A 19,957-nucleotide genomic window follows, 5' to 3' on the forward strand; every position below is an offset into this window, starting at 1 on the left:
GTGTGTATAGTCGTCTCTTATGCTGTCTAAAGAAGGTATTTGAGTTTTCCTAGGTGGCTGCCAAAGATGGTGGAGGGGCAGGTGCTGGTGCTTGATGGCCGAGGCCATCTCTTGGGCCGCCTGGCAGACATTGTGGCCAAGCAAGTGCAGCTGGCCAGAAGGTGGTGGTCGTGTGCTGTGAAGGAATCAACATTTCTGGCAACTTCTACCGAAACAAGTTGAAGTACTTGGCCTTCCTCTGCAAGCGAATGAACACAAACCCATTCCGAGGCCCATACCACTTCCGGGCCCCCAACCGCATCTTCTGGCGGACATTGTGAGGTATGTTGCCCCACAAGACTAAGTGTAGCCAGGCTACACTCGACTGCCTCAAAGTGTTTGACGGGATCCCACCGCCCCTATGACAAGAAAAAGCTGATGGTGGTTCCTGCTGCGTCAAGGTTGTGCAACTCAAGCCCACTAGGAAGTTTGCTTACCTGGGTCGTCTAGCACACAAGGTGGGTTGGAAGCATCAGGCGGTGACCGCCACCTTGGAAGAGAAGAGGAAAGAGAAAGCCAAGATTTATAACCGGAAGAAGCAGCAGTTTATGAGGCTTCGGAAACAGGCCAGAAAGAACTTGGAGAAGGAGATCGACAAATACACAGAGGTTCTCAAGACCCATGGACTCCTGGTCTGACCTTCTTCTCTTTTAGATCATAATTCTGAAAATGATTATTTCTACAGTACTTTTTTTCCTCCAGTTAGAATAAGCAATCTATATTTCCATGAGTCTAGCTTACCTTTCTTGGCAAAAATCTGCCCTCTCCAATTTTTATATTCTCTGTCCTTCCTTACCCTGATGGTCCTCCTAGCACAATCAAGGAGAAGGAAAAAAGAGGTGACCTGCAAAATAGTTTACATTATCCACATCTTAATTTCTTTGAGATTCAAAGAAGGGACATTTGGACATACTGGACCCAGACTAAAACCCTCTGCTACTAAATCGATTCCAACTGAGTTGACAGCAACCTTATACAATAAAGTAGAATGGGTCCTTTGAGAGTAGACAGTGGCTGGAGGGTTTGAACCACTGACCCACTGTGCCACTGGGCTCCTTGTTCATCTGGAATTTCCTCTAAAACCTGTAACCACAAAGTCTCCAGGGCAGTGGCTTCGCATTATTGGGGATCAAAGTGGAACCTCCCACTTTGATCAAGAGTCACTGCACCCCCACTGTCCCCTAAGTAGCAGTGGGGCCTTCTTGAAGCAATCCGAAGCTTTAGTTTTGAAAGCTGTAAATGGGATCATGTTGATCAAACTAAGCAATGTAAATGAAAGTGTTTAGAAAAAAATACATATATATATATAAACATCAGGGGTTGTTATTAGAAAAGAAACTCCCTCAGAAATCATTTATTAGCCTGTAGGTGTTAAGAGTTCTAGCCAGCCTGAAGTATAGCTACGTGCCATTTCCCCCCCCATCCAATTCCAGCATTGCTCCAGACTTAAAATTTGCCAAAGATAGTAAGTATCAAGAAAATAGAAATCTGCTAGTGGAAAACACCATGATTTTTCAAATTAGCTGAAAAGAGCAACTACTGAAAACCAAAGCTTGGTTTGCAAGACTTCTTGGCAATCTGCATTGGTTTGGGAACACCAAACAAATCATGGTAGACATTTTTGATGTTTAAAAAAATAAAATAAAATTAGATCTGTTTTCCAGTACATTCCAGTGGCAAGTCAGAGTGCTTTATATTCATGCCTTAGTCCTGCTTCTGCGTTGCAGTGCAATCTTAGAAAATGGCTAAATCTCTCAGGTCAAGTTCTCCCGATTACAAAATGGATAAATAACAGATGCTCAAAGAGTTTTCTGCATATTTCACTGCTAGTTAGGAAGTTAAAGGTAATTTATTAAACACATTTGTGAAAGCTCTTGAAGCATTTTGGATGAAAGATACCCTCATGTATCCAAGGTATTCCATCTGGTTTAAGTGGTGTTTATAAATAAAATCTTACGTGTTACAGAAGAGAGAAGAAATGCCTTTATATGGAAAGGATCGTTTTTAAACTCCCAACTTGGTTAAATGTGTAAGCTTATGTTTTCTAAAAGCACAGGCCATCTGCATGGCTATTCCCATTAAGCACATGAAGCATTCACAAATTAGCAGCATGAGCTCTCTTCATGTACATATGACATTTTAAGGAGTGCCAACTGCACCACGGATCTTGAACCTAATGGAAAGACCCTAACTATGGAGGAAAGATGTATTTTCCAGGAAATTCCAAAATGTTGGGTGCTGAGGAATACCCAGGAATCACAAACAAGCTTTAGTTTTTCAGGATCACTTTCCAGGTCTATTAAATTACTAATTGAAATACAATATATTTATTACATAGGCAAAAAATGACATTTATAATACTCCAATATTTATTTCTAATGCTAAAGAAACCATCAAAGGAAAATACTCTCTATCACATCATTACAAACATAATTCATCCCAAGGAGTAATAATAAAGGGCTTCTTGGGTGGGCTGAATAACAAAGAAATATTCTAGGGGAAGTAGAAATGGTTGAAAAGTCTAGTATTCTTTCCTCTTTAATTTTTCTGAAGCTTTTAACATCTGTTTAAGGAACTCTGGCAGGGTAGTGGGATATGAATTGGGCTGCTAATCACAAGGTCAACAGTTTGAATCTACCAGCTGCTCTGCAGAAGCAAGATGAGGCTTTCTGCTCCTGTAAAGATTTACAGCCTCAGAGCTGACTCCACAGCACATAAGCACCTCCACCGCCGGTCTGAATGACTCACTTGGCACGGGTAAATGGTTTTGTATCTTTTCAAACGTGTGTTTCTTATCTGCACAGACAAGAAGTAAGCTTCTGGAAGGAAGTTTCCTGTGGCCCTCATGCCTTGTATAGAACCTGGGAGCATTAACCATTGATTGACAGGGAGAAGTCTGATGAGGTACACTTAAAACCTTTATTCATTGATTTACAAAATGTACAATATTTACAAAATTTAGACATTAAACTCATACTGACATGAAAATGCTATGGAGAGTCTAAAAATAAATATGTGATACAGAGGTTAATATACATACACATTGCTGCTCTTTGTACTTCAAGCACCCATCACCATGGGACTTAATTGGAGGTTAAATATGGTTGATAGAAGGCTGACCCATCCTGGGCCTTCCAGATGAATACCCCTCCTTGGCTTCTTGAGGCTGGGGATGGTGAGCAAATCGCTTTCTTGAAAGGGAATTCAACAGACGCCATTCTGGCAGATCCACTGGATACTTGCAGCAACATCTATGTAGTCTGCAGTAATGAGTGCAGTAATGGATGGGGGATAAAGCCACACCATTGTCAACTGGCTCCCTGAACATTGCCAGGAAGGCTTTGGTGGGTCTCGTTTTCATTAAGAACCAACATTTGGACTTTGTCTATTATTCAAATAGCATGCAGTACTTGGAAAGCGTTGATGGAAAATGACCATGCACAAAATGATACTTGTAGACATGTACAACATCGAAATTTCATTATGTCTTATAGCCTCTTGAGATGCAGGATCAACCTGTCTCCTCTTTCAGCAAGAAGGATGAATGAGGAAGCCTAACCCCCATGCCCCAAAGAAAAAAACACCATCTGGGGCCACACATACAGGGCACCCTGCAGAAGCAGGACTACACAAATTCCACATGGTAAGATGGACACATCCCCCTGAAGTCAGGCCTGGGAGCTTTCCTAGGGATGGTAATTCCTCTCCAATCCCACCTCATCCCACGTAACCTGAATCTGAAGGAAAAGGCTTCATGTTATTGAGCTTCTAGTACCTTCATCTGGAAAGAATAAATACTAGTACTATTCCTCATAGTGTTCTTGTGGGAACTATGGGGAACCACAAGGTTAGCAGTTCAAAGCCACCAGCAGGTCCTTGGGAGAAAGATGAGGTTGTCTGCTCCCATAATGATTTACAGTCTTGGAAAGTCTAAGGAGCAGTTCTCCTCTGTCGCTATGGATACGGATCAACACGATGGCAGTGAGGTTGGGGTTTCTGGGTTAACTTATATAAAGTGCTTAGCATAATGTCTGGCACATAGGAGGTGTCTCTTAAATGTCTTGCGTTCTCCTCCTCTAGTCCCCACCTCATGTTATAGCAACATATTGATAATTCTACCTACCTCTGAATTAAGGACGTTGGATGCAATTTAGATTACTTTGTCTGAGAGGTACCAGTGTCAATTTATATATAGTCCCTGAGGTCTCATTTTTGGGGCCAGAGACATTTTTTCTGCACAGGGCAGAAGAACCTGACAACACTGTCCACTTTCTCAGCAATGGCTTCACTGGGTTTCATGCATCCACACCCCCTAAGCCTACCCAGAAACTCACTTCAGTGATGGCCACCACATGAATATTTCTAGGACACTACCACGGAGGAAGCCATGAACAAAAACCAGGAGGCAAACATAGTACTCTCTCTCATGATAGAATTTAACTCTTTTCAACACTGGTGTTAGTATTATAGATCGCTTTTAATAAACATATATTACAAGCTCTACCACTGTTGAAAAATAAGTTTCATAATTTGATCATCTTGTTCAGAATTTTTTACAATATATTTTAGTTTCTAGTTGTGCCATATAAAAATAAATACTGTAGAAATGATTTATAAGGAAGAAGAAGAAAAAAAAAGGTAACGGGGTGCCAAAAAAAATAGGAAAGGTGGTGAACACGTCACCACCTTCTTCTTCAAGCAAGTATCGGAAAGAAACAAACCCTTCCCACTGTAGTTACAGTTAGCTGGGTCTCCGAACCATCTCATCTTAATCCCATAGGCCTTTGTGCTTCTCATCTTAGCATATCATGTCTTCTTCCATCCAGTTCAAGAAAATTTAGGCAGAATGTTCTCCCTAAACTCACTGGGGATTTGGAAGAAGAATGGGGGAGGCTCTTTGGCAATATAAGCTGCAGAGAGAAGATTATCCACTTAACTGTCTCTTTATTGAACTAAGACCAACCTCTATTCGTCTCCATCCTCTCATTCCAGAGGTCCTCTCTCTGCTAGATTAACTATTCCTGAAGAGAACCCCACCTCTGGAATAATCTCCTCTCCTGCTTTGGGACTCTTGGCACAATGGCTACATCGATGAGTCCAGGTGGGATCCAGCGTCTCAGGGAGCATAATTTGGTGCCAGGTCAAAGTCAATCTTACCAATTATATGAAAGGATCAAGCTAGCACTCTATGGATTCCATTATGTGGGAGAGAATCCTTCCCAAACCATTGCTCAACCATATTCTAGACTTCTATGGCTGCCTTATGGCTCTGTATGTCCCACACAGAGCAGAAGAGATACTCACCCCATCACTGAAAGATGAATGGTGGGGAAAACAAATTGGATAAATTGCTTGCTATCTTCCAGGGACTCAGTCAGAATCTCCAAGGAAAGAATCTATCCATCTTAGAATGAAAGTTTTAAAATTCTAAAGCTATAAGTGAATTCATGACTGTATTAAAACCAATGGTCCTTTACCTTTTTCCTGAAAAACATACATCTATGCATGACTGTTTATCACCTAACATCTCAGAGGATCCCAGGCCTTCTTACAGTTTATGCATATATTCCAAATGAAGAGCCCCAGATCTCAATAAATGTACAACTATTTTTTGGAGCAAAAACAAAGGTTTGTGGTTTAGAACTCAGGGTCTGTATTAGGGGGTAGGCTGGCTGTGATAGGATCTTGGTTAGACTTGAACCTACTAGGGTTGTTCCTAATGGTAAGTGGAAATGCTTGGAGTGATGACATCCTTTAAGTGTTGTTGTCTCTCACATGGAACTACTGTCAGGCCGATGATTCATGCATGAATAGGGACCAGCGAGATTCCCATGGATGGTTACTATACATGGTGTCCTGGAGCTGCTATAACGTGAGTCCCAACCACACCCACAAGCAGGATACTATCACTGACATGCAGTGTGGGTACCCATTTGTCTGATTTATGGGTGATGTTGTAGCAAAAGTGGCATCCGTTTCATTTCGGGGGAGTGGCAAGTTACAGATATTTCCTTCACAACAGGAAGTACAGACCTGAAAGACAGGAAGAGACAAAGAAGAGCAATGAGAAGTTGGCAGGTTTTGGAAGGAGACAGTAGTTCTTCTTGAAGGAACTGTCTCCTTCACAGCAAGATTCAAATAACAATGACCTGTTTTACAAAGGAGATGCTAACCCTACGTTTAATGACAGTGGGATGCTATTTTATCAGAAAGCAACAAAGTCAAAATAAAACTCCTTAGACTAAACTTCAAGGGTTCTGTTTTTGGCAACCCCACTGTATGGTTTTCACAAAGTTTCATAACCTTCCTAGACCTCAGCTACTCTATCTGTGAAGTGGGGATCATAATTCTTACTCTTCCTTTTTAAACAGGCTCTTTCTGGCTACTTAAGGAAGTTGTTAGAAGGGAAAACTTTCATTTGCCAAGTTTCAGCAGTGAGAGTGAAGTGGCAACAACCCAGATAATTTAAATTTGAATATTCACTTTCATTAGAACCATATGCATATTATCATGACTGAGTTAAAGTTTAAAAGGTGTTCATTTATGCTCCTTGAAAATTAAGTTTATACTTTTTTAAGACTTAGCCTGCTGACAGTGCCATTCCAGGGTACTGGGAGTGGGAGTTGTTCCCAATCACCAAGAAGGTAGCCTGTTGGGGAGAAGTGGGCAGACTCCCCCATAAAGTACACAGCTACGTACACAGCTAACTCTGAAGTACCAGCAAGTCCGTCGCAATCACAAGTCAGACTGCCTTTCTCCAAGTCTTTACATCAGCATCCCAATAAAGATGAGACTTTATGGAAAGTTCTCAAAATTAAATTGCCAGGGCCACCAATCCGCAGCTGCAAGAATTGCTGGTATACCTGCAGTGCCCATAACTGGCTCCTGGTTGCTTTCTTCTAGTATCTTGACTCCTTTTTTCTGTGTGAAGAAAGGATGTCTAGTGACTTACAGTCCCTTCTGGGTGTGCATTTACACAATTTATAGAAATTGTCCTGTGTCCTGATGTAAACTTGTATTCTCTTAGAGTAAACAGGAACAAAAGTGTATCTTCATATGGTATAAAGATAGTCATGGGGAGTGAATGTCTGTTCATGGCACCGGCAGGCATGTGAAGTGGAGAAAGGCTGACTATGATGTACCAGTCACTTGCTTTGTTTCCCAGACCTTGTGGCCTTCATGCTCGGACTCTCTGCAGCCAGTGGACAAACACTCTTCCAGTGGTACACAGCGTTTGGTGACAGAGATGCTGTTTCCTGTGACTTCCATTGTGTGCTGAGTGTAGCAGTATCTGGTCTCTGTCAACAAAGAAAATAAGCATATTTTAAAATTTGAGATGGGAATTGTTAGTCCAACATGCCTCAAAGGAATACACTAGGCATGCCAACACTCCAAGTCGTGAAGGATCTCAGCACATGGGATGTACACGGACGGGATCAAATTCATGTCCAATCTCAAAGATCTCCTTTGAGAGATCTACTTCTGCATGAAAGGAGGACAGCATTCCCAAGACCACTGGTGTCTGTCCATCTTATTCACAATGAACAGACACAGTTGTATTACTTTTTCTCTTTTAACAAATTTTGCCACGGTACTGATTTTCTTCTGGGAAATAGGGATTTGGGAGAAGGGTTTAGGTTGTGAGATTCAGGACAGTTTTCAGGAATCTGAAGGGGTGAACAAGTTAGGAGGACATCTGATTAAAGGAGTCTGGTAGGTAACTGATTATCAAGGAGGTAAAAGACCACAGCAGAGGCTGGCATGCCTTTCTATGTGTGTTACTGTTATTGTTAATTTGTGGAAAACAGTTATCCCCAAGTAAGGGCAGAATAACTGAAAGTATATTAATTTTATCTGGAGAAAATTAGTTTACCCAAAAGAAAAACTTTGAAAATGAGCATAACTGCATTCTAGAACTCGTTACAGAAGACTAAATTAACAACAATGACCTTTCAAAATCTAGGAGCTTGATTTCAGTGTCTTTCCACATAAATGACAGATAAATACCACGATGGGCATCCCTAGAGGTCCCACTAAGTGTTTTGTAGTCAGAACACTCAAGAGTTCTTCCAAAATTCCATAGAGAATTTTCTGATTTTTAATTTAAAAACTAAAGAAAAATAGCATTGTCAATGTAATTCATTAAGACCTCCAGGCAGCCTTCAGCTTTCTAAGCTTGGGATTTAAGAGAATGCTCTTGTTCCGTTTTCACATTAATGGAGAAAATGAATAATTCCTAAGAAATACCACTGAGCTGTTTGTCATCCATATCTTGGGCTCAACTTTGCATGCTTTATACATTTTAGATATTTAGTGGCTAATATGGAATTATGGCCTTTTATGATATAACCTACTAGGTACTAAAAATTCCAGCCAGCAGATTCCATCATGATTTTGGCAGCTTTTAACTTGAGCAGTGATATCCAAAGGAGACCTGATCGCATACTGGATTATAAACTGGGCTGTTAACTGCAAATTAGCAGTTTGAATCTACCAGTTGCTCTGTGGGAGAAAAATGAAACTTTCTCTTCCAGTAAAGATTTACAGCCTTGGAAACCCTATACAGGGTCTCTCTGAGTCAGGGTCGCTATGAGTCAGAACCTAGGAGCTCTGGTAGTATCGTGGTTATGAATTGGGTTGTGAACCTCAAGGTCAGCAGTTCGAAACTACCAGCTGTTCTGCAGGAGAAAGATGAGGCTTTCTGCTTCCGTAAATATTTACAGCCTAGGAAACCCTGTACAGGGTCGCTATGAGTTGGAACCAACTCCATGACACATAACCACCACCACAACCACCATGAGTCAGAACCAACTCAATGGAACACAAACACCACCACCAAGATATAATTTATTGTTATTGTTGTTAAGTTCCGTCGAGTCAGTTCCTACTTATAGTGACCCTGCATGGGGTTTTCAAGGAGTGGGTGGGGAGTTTGAACCCCTAACCTTGCAGTCCAGTGATTCCAGCCACCAGATTTCATGATGATTTTGGCAGCTTTTAACTTAAGTAGTGATATCCAAAGCAGGCCTGGTAGCGCAGTGGATTATGAGCTGGGCTGCTAACTGCAAGGTCAGCAGTTTGAATCTACCAGTGGCTCCACAGGAGAATGGATGAATAACCTCAGAAATCCTACACAGAGTCCAACTGTGAGTCAGAACTGACTCAACGGTAGCAGCAGTGATATCCAAAGAAGAAAGCTAAAAGAATTTTAGGCCTGGAGAGTGAGTTAATACAGAATACAATGACACATTTTCAGAATCATTAAAATTCAAGGGTTTTAATAAACTTTTTCAGAATCCCAGTGGTTAATGCTCTCAGCTGCTAACCAAAAAATTGCAGGCCTGAGTCTACCCAGAGGCACCCTGAAGAAAAGTCTAAAGGTCTACTTCTGAAAAATCAACCACTGAAAACCCTGTGGAGCACAGTTCTATATGGACACACATTGGTTTTCATAGTGTTATGAGTCAGAGTCAAATGAATGGCACCTGCTATTCATTTTTTTCTTTTGGGGGGTGGGGTGGGGATGGGTGAGGGACAGCTTAGACATCATTATTGATGTTTTCAAGTGCTGTCGAATCAGTTCTGACTCATAGTGGCCCAAAACACTGCCCAGTCCTGTACCAGCCTTATAATCATTGCTACGTTTCAGCCCCTTGTGGCAGCCACTGTGTCACTTCATTTCATTGAGGGGCTTCTACTTTGACCAACATGAGGTCTTTCTCCAGGGATTAGTTTCACCTGATGACATGTTCAAAGTTAAGTGAATGAACTTTAGCCATCCATACTTCTAAGGTGTATTCTTGCTATACTTCTACCAAGACATATTTGTTTGTTCTTCTGGCCATCCACTGGATATTCAATATTATTCGCCAACACCATAATTCAAATTTTCCAATTCTTCTTCAGTCTTCCTTATATACTGTCCAACGTTCACACGCATATGGAGTGAATGAAAATATGATGGCTTGGATCAGGTGCGCTTTAGTCTTCAAAGTGACATCTTTGCTTTTGAACACTTTACCTAGGTCTTCAGCAGCAGGACTTTTGTATTTTCCAATACAGTATGTCATTTGGTGTCTTGACTGTTACTTCCATGGGCATTGATTGTAAATCCAAGTAAAAAGAAATCCTTGACAACTTCATATTTTCTCCATTTACCAGGATGTTGCTTGTTAGTTGTAAAGATTTTTTTTTTTTTTATGTTGAAGTGTAATCCATACAGAAAGCTGTTAGTCTTTGATCTTTATCAGTGAATGCATCAAGTCCTCTTCATTTTCAGCAAGCAAAGCTGTGTCATCTACATATTGAAGGTTGCCAATAAATCTTCCTTCAATCCAGAGGCCATCTTTTTCTTTATATAGTCCAGCTTCTTGAATTATTTGCTTAGCATACAGATTGAGTAAGTATAGTAAAAGGATACAACCCTGACACACATCTTTCTTGATTTTAAACCATACAGTATCTTGGTCTATGTACAGGTTCCTCATTTAAGTATTCTGGAATTCCTGTTCTACACAATACTATCAATAGTTTGTTATGATCCACATAGTCTAATGCCTTTGTGTGGTGCCATGAATAATGTCTTGTCTAGCCATAGTCTTTGAAAACTCCTACCAAACAACTTTTTTTCCTGAAGGTAGGGAAAGATGCTGATGGATGATATGAATCAGTTGTGAGTGACTATTAATAGGGCTAATTGTGATTGGTCAATTTTGCCATCCTGTTGGGTATAAAATGAGTCATCTCAGAAGAAGAAGGGGGACCTAACTCACATTAAGAAAGAAGTGCCAGGAGAGGAGCACATTCTTTGGGCCCTGTGATCCCTGAGCATTGAACCTCTTTGACTTACCAGAGGATCAGCAGAAGTAGACCCATGAACCAGAGCATGAGATAGAGCAGTGGGTTTCATGGCCCACAGAGCAAGTCAAGCTGAGTGCCTTTGGGCAGGAAGCTTGTTTGTAGAGTGGGGTTCCTTCAGGCATTTGATTGGCATTTATCATTAGCATTAAAAGAACTCTGTGACGTTGCTGGAGCAAGGCAGAGGTCGTGCCTAGGGGTTGAGGGCCCAAAAGAAGTCTGTGGGCATAGCTGAGGAGACTGACCTGGATGAAATAAGTATACACTGAGTATTTCCAACTCTGAATTATAACCTGTTAACTTCACTAATAAACCCCACAACTGTGAGTAGGCTGTATGAGTTCTCTGTAGCCATTGCAATGAATTATTGAACTGAGTAGAGAGTGCCACAGTAGGAATGGGAGATGCCTTTTTTTCTTTTTTACACTTCTTATAGTGGCGCTGTGGGTTAATGTGCCAGACTGCAAAGCTGTTTGAACTGCAAGGTCGGTGGTTCAAGCTCACCAGCTGCTCCTCGTAAACCCTTTACAGGGTTGCTATGGGTCGGAAACAACTCAATGGCACTCAATAACAACAACAATGCTCAATAAAACATGGGTAAACATCTTTCTGGTAATAAAAATTGGCTGTTGAAAACCTTATTAATAGACACCTTTACTTGATAAGAACCCTGAACGACCTCCAAGTGATTCTTCCTCAGGATGGCAACTTTCCCAATGTTCACACCATTGGTGAGTGTGACTGATCCGAGTCTGGGGCAATGCCCTCCCCTAAACGTCATCCCATACTCTACCCTTTCAGAATTTTATCAGCTGAATTCAGGTCATGGCAGTCCCTTACTTACTATAGAACTCGTTGTTGTTGTTCAGTGCCGTCGAGTTCGTTCCCACACACAGTGACCCTGTATAGGGTTTCTGAGGAGGAGCTGGTGGATTTGAATTGCTGACCAGTGATGATCCTACAGCATCACACCAGGAGTCCCAGAGTGCATTGGGAATTGGGTAAATAAGATCACCCAATGAACACACCTGGCAATAATTCTCCCAAAGTCCCAAAATATTTTCAAAATGCAGTGATTGTTTATTGTTTTTGGTGAGGAAGAGGTGGCAGTTCCCCTCTGGTTAGTATTTTTTTTAAAAAAAGCCTTTGGCAGATTTTGACAAATGGAGGCCAGTGGCCCGAGATTTATCACATCTTCCAAAAATTTGATGGGCATTTATGGCCACAAATAAGTACTGTTTCCACCCCTACCCCATCTCCAAATGTCAAGAAAGCAATAAAAACAGGAATGTTCTTATCTCCTGTTTCCTCTTCATTTGGACAACCAAGAGCAGCTCCCAAATGTAAATCTGAGCCAATAAGATCACACATTTATGGAATAAGTAAATCACTACATGGTTTCAGTTTGGGAAATTAGATTTGTCCTCCAAATAGTGAATTCTCATGTTTTAAGTAAGCCTTAACATAACAATTGGTGGAGTTGACAGAACACTTTTTGTTCGTGCTTTTCAGTCCATAAGAAACTCTGTGTTTTATATTGAGGAGCTTATATCATTGAATGAAAGTAAAGACAACAATTGATGAAAATATCTTTTCAAAAACAAGTCAATTCTTACTGTTCTTGGTCACGGGGAGGTCAATGATATTGCTGGGTAAGATTTTTCTCTTATGCCTTTTCAATCTATACAGCAAAGGCATGTTGAGAATACTCTGTCCTTCCAGCAGTAAAGTTGAGTCCTTACTTCTGAAGCATCAATCCTCCACAAGTCTCCATTCACCTTTTATCTTACAGAACTCATAGGTGGGTTATGAAATGTTAATGAGGAGTACAAGTTTTGTGTTTAAATAAGTTTTTGAAATGCTCAAATAAAGTTAAATGGGCTTCTTTTAGTGCACAAAGTACAAGAAATTTGAATATGTATTGTGATCTCTAAGAGGGGGAAGAAAAGACAGAAGTTCCCAAGCAGAACGAGGTGGACCTCATGTGGTTTATCATTGGGCTGTAGTGTTGATAAAACCAAGTTTCAGCTGCAAAGCAGCGCTCTCTATGCATTTCAAATAATCCTTGAGTTAGTAATGAGGTTATATGAGAATCAAGCCTGCTGATAACTTCATACTAAAAGGATTTCAAAGGCTTTTATCTAAAAGATAAAAGATGGATTTGAATTTCTACTAGGTTAGTTTTGGCCTCAAAAATCTCATATTCTGCCACTGCATGATATTCCCAGAGGCTGCAGAACAAAAGTCTTTTACTCCAACAATCACGGGCACTCAAATGAAAATTGGCAATGGGAAAGAGAGCTTCATCGATTATGGAAAAACACAAAATATAATTTTTATGAAATTCACACTTATTCCATAAATTAGTTCTATGATTTTAAAAAAAGGCTCAAAGCTAAAATGTCTATTTATATTTTCGCACCAAAATTCAATTTTTAGTAATAAGAATTGTATTTAAATAAACACTGCATTGTATTATCTGATTTAGAATTATACATTAAAAATGACCAGCTCTATGGTAAAGTTTTCTTCACTCTGGGTTATTTGTGATTCTGCTAGCTTGGGTTTTTGTTGCTGTTATTGTTAAGTGCCATCGAGTCTGTTCCGACTCATAGTGACCCTGTATAGGATTCCCAAAGAGTGGCTGCTGGATTTGAGCCACTGACACTGCAGTTCAAACTGACCTTTTGGTCCAGCGCATTATCTTTCAGCGCTATACCAGGACTCCGAGCATATATAATGATTTAATCCAAGTGACCAGGTGCAGGAAAATTAATGTGGGAAATAATCTCAGTAATAATGTTATGAATTATATAGAAAAATAAAGGGCTAGTGACCTACACACTCACTGTCCCAATTCCTTATACACTCAGCCCTTCCCGTCTTGTTGTGTTGCTTCCAGATCATCATCTACAAGGACTTTAACTCAATTGTTAAATACAAGGTGTTTTCTCATGTTTGACTCCATCAGATCTCTGTCTCCGTTGTTAGTTGCCATCGAGTAGGTGCCTGGTGAACCATGTACAACAGAAGGAAATGTTTCCTGGTCCTGAGCCAGCTTCACAACCACTGGTACACTCGAGCCACTGATGCAATTCCTGGGGTGTAAGGTAGGTTGCAAGTGTAGCTGTTTAAGAAACTGCCAAACTGTTTTTCAGAATGGCTATATGAGATGAATTGGCACAGTGGAAGCAGCAATGTGCTCAAGCATAACAACAATTGTGAGAATGGTACAAAACCAGACAGTGTTTCATTCAGTTGTGCAAAGGGTCACAATGAGTTGGAACTGACTCAATGGCACCTAACAACAAATACCAGTTTATATTTTTACCAGCAATACATGTATATGAGCAATCCACTATCTTCTTATTCTTGCCATCATATGGTATTACTTTCTTTTTTAAATCATTTCTAACATATGTATAGTGATATCTCACATTTTTAGTTTGCATTCCCTAATGGCTAATGAGGTTGCATATCTTTTCACGGACTTATTTGTTACTGTGTATGTCAAGTCAATTCTGGCTCATAGCTACCCTATTTACCAAGCAGTATGTCTTTTTTTGGTAAGGTGTCTATTTTTATATATTTTTTGCTCATTCTGTATTTGAACTGTTTGCTTTTATTTTTTTTTTAATGATTGAGATTTGAACATTCTTTGTATATCCTAAATACTAGTCCTTTGTTATGTATGCCATTTTTCAAATACCTTTTTTTAGTTTGTAGTTTGTCTTTTCATTCTCTAAACAGGTTCTTTTCAGATCAAATAATTTGACTTTTATAAAGATCAATTTATGCATATTTTTTTCTTTTATGCATGCCTTTGGTACTCAGTGTAAGAACTTTGCTTACATCTATGTCCTGAATATTTTCTCCATTTAAAAAAAGTCATAGGGTTTCATGTTATATATTTAAGTCCATAATCTATTTTCAGTTAACTGTTGTGTAAAATGAGAGATTGCATTTGAGTTTCATTTTCTTTGTCCATGGATTTTTAATTGTTCCAGCACCATTTGTCGAAACAGCCTTTTCTTCCACTGAGTAACTTCTCCACATTTGCAAGTTGGGCAAATTTGTAGGCTCCATTTCTAAGTTCTCTACTCTGGTCTCTCTGTCAAAAACACAGAGACTTGATTATTATAGCTATATAGTAAGTCCTGAAATTGGGTAGGCCACTTCCTCCCACTTTATTCTTCTTTTTCAAAACTGTTTTCATTATTCTCATTCCTTGTAGATTTTAGAACTATTTTTACATCTACAAAAACTAAAAACCTCTTACTAGAAAATCTGTTAAATCTCTTTATCAATGTGAGGAGAATGGACATCTTTATTATGTTAAGTTTCCCAATCCATTCATGGTACACATCTCCTGGTGTGGCTCTGTAGGATAAGCAGACTACAAGGTTGGTTTGAAGGGCAAGGTCTGTGGTTCAAATGCAACAGCCACTCTTCAGTAACCCTATACAGGGTCACTAAGAGTCAGAAATGAACAAATCTCCAATTACTAGATTTTGTAATTTCTTTCATTAGTGCTTTGTACTTTCCTATACAAATTCTGTACGTGTTTGTTAAATTTATGCCAAACTATTTATTTATTTATTTTAGTGACTGTAAATACATTTTAAATTTCAGTGGTCATGTGTTAATTGATAGTATATAGAAATGCAATTGAGTTTTTTGTTTTTAATTTTTTGAGGAGATTCAAAATTAAAAAAAATTTTTGATGACCTACACAAACATGCCATCTTCAAATATGTACAGCTCTATTTCTTACTTTCCAATCTGTTTGCCTTTTATTTCCTTTTCTTATTGCCAAACTTTCAGCACTCTGTTGGCTAATCTTGGTGAAAAGGGACATCCTTGCCTAGTTCTTCTTGGCTGTAAAGGAAAACACCTTCCAAGGTTAAGTATAACGTTAGTGTTATGGATGCTGTCATCAAACTGAGGAGTGTTTAGAGATTTTTCTTGTTATCTTTACAACCTTTATGAGAAAGTGTTTTGTCTCTCTTCTTGTTTCTAGATTTTTTTTCTTTGCTCTTAGTTTTCAGAAGTTTGACTATTACATGTCTTGATGTAGAGTTCTTTAGTTTCAACCTATTTGGGATTTGCTCAGATCTTTGAATCTATAGGCTTATATCTTTATACCTTTTGTGAGATTTGGAAAGTTTTCACCCATTATTTCATCAAAACGTTTTCAGCTCTGCACTCTATCTCCTCCTCTGCTGCCACCCTGATGACATAAGTGTGCAGTCTTTTGGATAGTCCCACAGATCTCCATGATTCTCTCATTTTTCTCCCCAGTACATTTTCTTTATGTTGTTCAGATTGGGTACTTTCTAGTATTGCTCTTTCAGGCCACTGACTCTTTCCCTCCTTCCCCTTCATTCTGCTATTGAGCTCAACTATTGGGTTTGCATTTCAGGTTTTATACAGTTGTAAAATGTTCATTTCATCCTTTATATTTACAATGTATCTACTGTGACTTTCTATTATGTCACTTACTTCAAGTGTATTCATAATTATTCACTAATGTATATTCATTATTGCATTGAAATCTTTAATGGACAACTCTAACATCTCTGTCATCTCAGTCAGTGTTGGTATCTATCAATTTTCATTCATTATTCAGTTTGAGCATATTCCTGGTATGATGAGCAATTTTTTATTGAAACCTGGATATTTGGGGTATTATATTTTAAGTTGCTCTGCACTGTAGAGATGCTAAAAAAAATGGAAGAAATGAGGGAAGGAAAAGAGTTGAATAGAAATTTTCAAAGGGCAGCTAGAGAAGACAAAGTCAAACACTTTAATGAAAATTTGCAAAGATCTGTAGTTAGAAAACCAAAAGGGAGGAAGAACACGCTTAGAATTTATCAAGCTGAGAGAACTGAGGAAAAAATTCAAGCCTCAACTTGAAATATGGAAGGATTCTATGGGCAAAGTATTGAATGATGTAGAAAGCATCCAAAGAAGATGGAAGGAATACGCAGAGTCATTGTACAAAAAAGAAATGATCAATGTTTGACCATTTCAAGAGGTAGCATATGGTCAAGAGCCAATGATACTGAAGGAAGAAGAAGTCCAAGGTGCACTGAGGGCATTGGGAAAGGACAAGGCTCTGGGAATTGATGGAATACAAATTGAAACCTTTTAACAAATTGATCCACCACTGGAGGCACTCACTCATCTATGTCAAGAAATTTGGAAGACAGCTAGCTGGCTCACTGATTGGAAGTGATCGTATTTGTGCCCATTCCAAAGAGATAATGTAAAAATGGCTGCAACAGTATATTGACAGAGAACTTCCAGTGGTTCATGCTGGATTCAGAAGAGGACGAGGAATGAGGGATATCATTGCTGATGTCAGATGGATCTTGGCTGAAAGAACAGAATATCAGAAAAACATGTTTATCTGTGCTTTAGTAAATATGCAAAGGCTTTTGATTGTGTGGATCATGACAAACTATGGACAGCATTGTTGAGAATGATTATTCTGGAACACTTAATTGTGCTCATGATGAACCTGTACATAGACCAAGAGGTAGTTGTTGGACCAGAACAAGGGAACACTGAATGGTTTAAAACCAGGAATGGTGTGTACCAGGGTTGTATTCTTTCACCAAAATTATTCAATCTGTATGCTGAGCAAATAATCTGAGAAACTGGATTATATGAAGAAAAACAAGATTCCAACACTGGTGGAGATTAACAACCTGTGATATGTAGATGATACAACCTTGCTTGCTGAAAGTAGAGAGGACTTAAAATACTGATGAAGATTCAAGACCAACAGCCTTCAGTATGGGTTGCACCTCAATGTAAAGAAAACAAAAATTCTCACCACTGGACCAGTAAATAACATTATGATAAATGGAAAAAAGATTGAATTGTCAAAAACTTCATTTTGCTTGGATCCACCATCAACACTCATAGAAGCAGCAGTCACAAAATCAAACAATTTATTTCATTATGCAAATCAGCTGCACAAGATCTCTTTAAAGTATTCAAGAGCAAAGATGTCAGTTTGAGGATGAAAGTACACCTGACTCAAGTCATGATATTTTTAATAGCCTCATATGTATGAGAATGTTGGACAATGAATAAGAAAGATAGTAGGCGAATTGATGCATTTGAGTTATGATGTTGGAATAGAATATTAATGGTACCATGACAGCCAAAAGAACAAACAAATCTGTATTGGAAAATTACTACCAGAATTCTCCTTAGAAGCCAAGATGACCAGACTTGGTGTCTCATACTTTGGACATATTATTGAGGAGGGGTCAGTCTCTGAAGAAGGGCACCATGCTTGGTAAAGTGGAGGGACAACAAAAAAGAGGTAGACCCGAAATGAGATGGATTGGCACAGTGGCAGCAGCAATGGGCTCAAGTGTAGTAACAATTGTGAGGTTGGCACAGGACCCAGTGGTATTTCATTCGCTATAGGTTGGAACCAACTTGATGGCACCTAACAAGAACAACCACAATGGTATAAAGTTTTGGATCTTACTGAAACTCTCCATTCTAATTGGCCTTCTCTGACACTCCTTCAGCAGGGTGAGAAGGGGGTGGTATCTCATTCGTGCCTGGTTGGGACAGGAGACCAGGTTCCCTCTCAGTCTGCTTTCACTCCAGTGGCTTGTCTCCTCATCGCTTCTCAGTGGGAGTGGCAGTTCCAGTGCCCCACCAGAAACCCCCCAACTTTTCCCTGGCTGAGAGGAGTAAGAGTACCTCACTGATACTCCATGTGAACTCAACTTACTCCGCAAGGGGGTGTGCTGCCTCAGGAAAGTATTAACTATCTCACAGGCCTTCTCTGAGGAGGCCTGGTGTGGGGCTATAGGATAAGCATTGGACTGCTAACCACAAGGTTGGTGGTTCAAACTCACCAGCCGCTCCTAGGAATCCCTATACAGGGTCGCTATGAGTTGGAATTGACTCAACGGCACTTATCAACAACAAGGCCTCCTCTGAGACCACCCCAGGAAGAGGAAGGTCATTATCAATGGATGGAGGTGAAAACCCAAGCTCCCTAAATGGGAGCCACCATTACCAAGGCCCTACTTCTCCAACATAATCCAGCAGAGGTGGTGGAGTGCCTCATATCCAGTCTATTGAGGGTTACAATCTGGGTTCTCCATTCAGCCTCTGCTGGTGTGTGTGTGTGGGGGGGTTACAGTTATGTTTTGTTTGTTTTTTCCTGGTATTTGGCTGGCACTGAGCAGTCAGTGTTTAAAAATTTTCTGGTTTACTAGGCAGTCTCTTTACTGAACCTTTGGCTAGAGAGAACAAGCTTTTCTCCAGACCCATTGTTTTGTTTGTGCCCATTGGCACTTCTTTGGTTGCAAGTTTAAAATATACGAGTCACAAAGAAAATCCAGAGGACTCTGCATGGTGCAATCCTTGCATCTGAGAGCCCCAGGCAGTCTTCTGCTCTGACCTCAGAGTCTTTCTATAAGTTAGTTTTCAACTTCTATATAGTGTTTAGGATTTTTAGCAGGAGGAATCGAAACATGTCTACTCCATTTCCCAAAAGTAGAAGTCCTCATCTTTCTAATGCTTTGGGGGGACCATCCACGTATTACAGGATGTTTACCTGCATCCCTGACCTCTTTTCACTGCTACTGATGTTGTTAAGTGTTGTTGAGTCAGTTCCAACTCATAGCAACTCTGTATAGGGTTTCTGAGGCTATAAATCTTCAGGGGAACAGAAACCCTCATCTTTCTCCCATGGACTTGAACCCCTGACCTTGTGGTTAGCAGTGCCCATCCTACAGAGCCACAGTTCTCCCCTTTTTGCTGCTGTTGCTAAGCGCCATTGGTCTTGACACATAGTGGCTCTGCATAGGGTTTCCGAGGAGCGTCTGGTGAGTGGGTTTGAACTACTGACCCTGCAGTTTGCAGTCCTGTGCTTATCCTACAGCACCACACCAGGACTCTACAGTACTTCTGTTATGCACAGAATTCAGGGTCTCCAAAGACCACCCAGGAGCCGTGTACCGATGCAAATACATAAGGGAAGTTTAATCAAGCTCGAGCCAGGTCTCTAACCTTATCCGAC

At 40.0% G+C, this 19,957-nt stretch overlaps 1 protein-coding gene and 1 pseudogene across 1 annotated transcript in view; one reads left to right on the forward strand and one right to left on the reverse strand.

The window, feature by feature from the left end:
* The first annotated feature begins 66 nt into the window (after window positions 1-66).
* On the forward strand, window positions 67-677 carry LOC102810913 (annotated as a pseudogene).
* A 5,075-nt stretch (window positions 678-5,752) lies between these two features.
* Window positions 5,753-19,957, reverse strand: part of LYPD6 (LY6/PLAUR domain containing 6) — a 35,030-nt gene continuing 20,825 nt past the window's right edge. Inside the window, exons 3-4 of the mRNA XM_006834551.1 lie at window positions 7,207-7,337; window positions 5,753-6,072 (exon numbers count right to left, since the gene is read on the reverse strand). Of these exons, the coding sequence (XP_006834614.1) occupies window positions 5,905-6,072; window positions 7,207-7,337 (299 nt within the window). The 3' untranslated portion in view covers window positions 5,753-5,904. The remainder of the gene's footprint in view (window positions 6,073-7,206; window positions 7,338-19,957) is intronic.

This window comes from Chrysochloris asiatica, unplaced genomic scaffold (assembly GCF_000296735.1).
Source record: "Chrysochloris asiatica unplaced genomic scaffold, ChrAsi1.0 scaffold00012, whole genome shotgun sequence".
In the NCBI taxonomy this organism is placed as follows: domain Eukaryota; kingdom Metazoa; phylum Chordata; class Mammalia; order Afrosoricida; family Chrysochloridae; genus Chrysochloris; species Chrysochloris asiatica.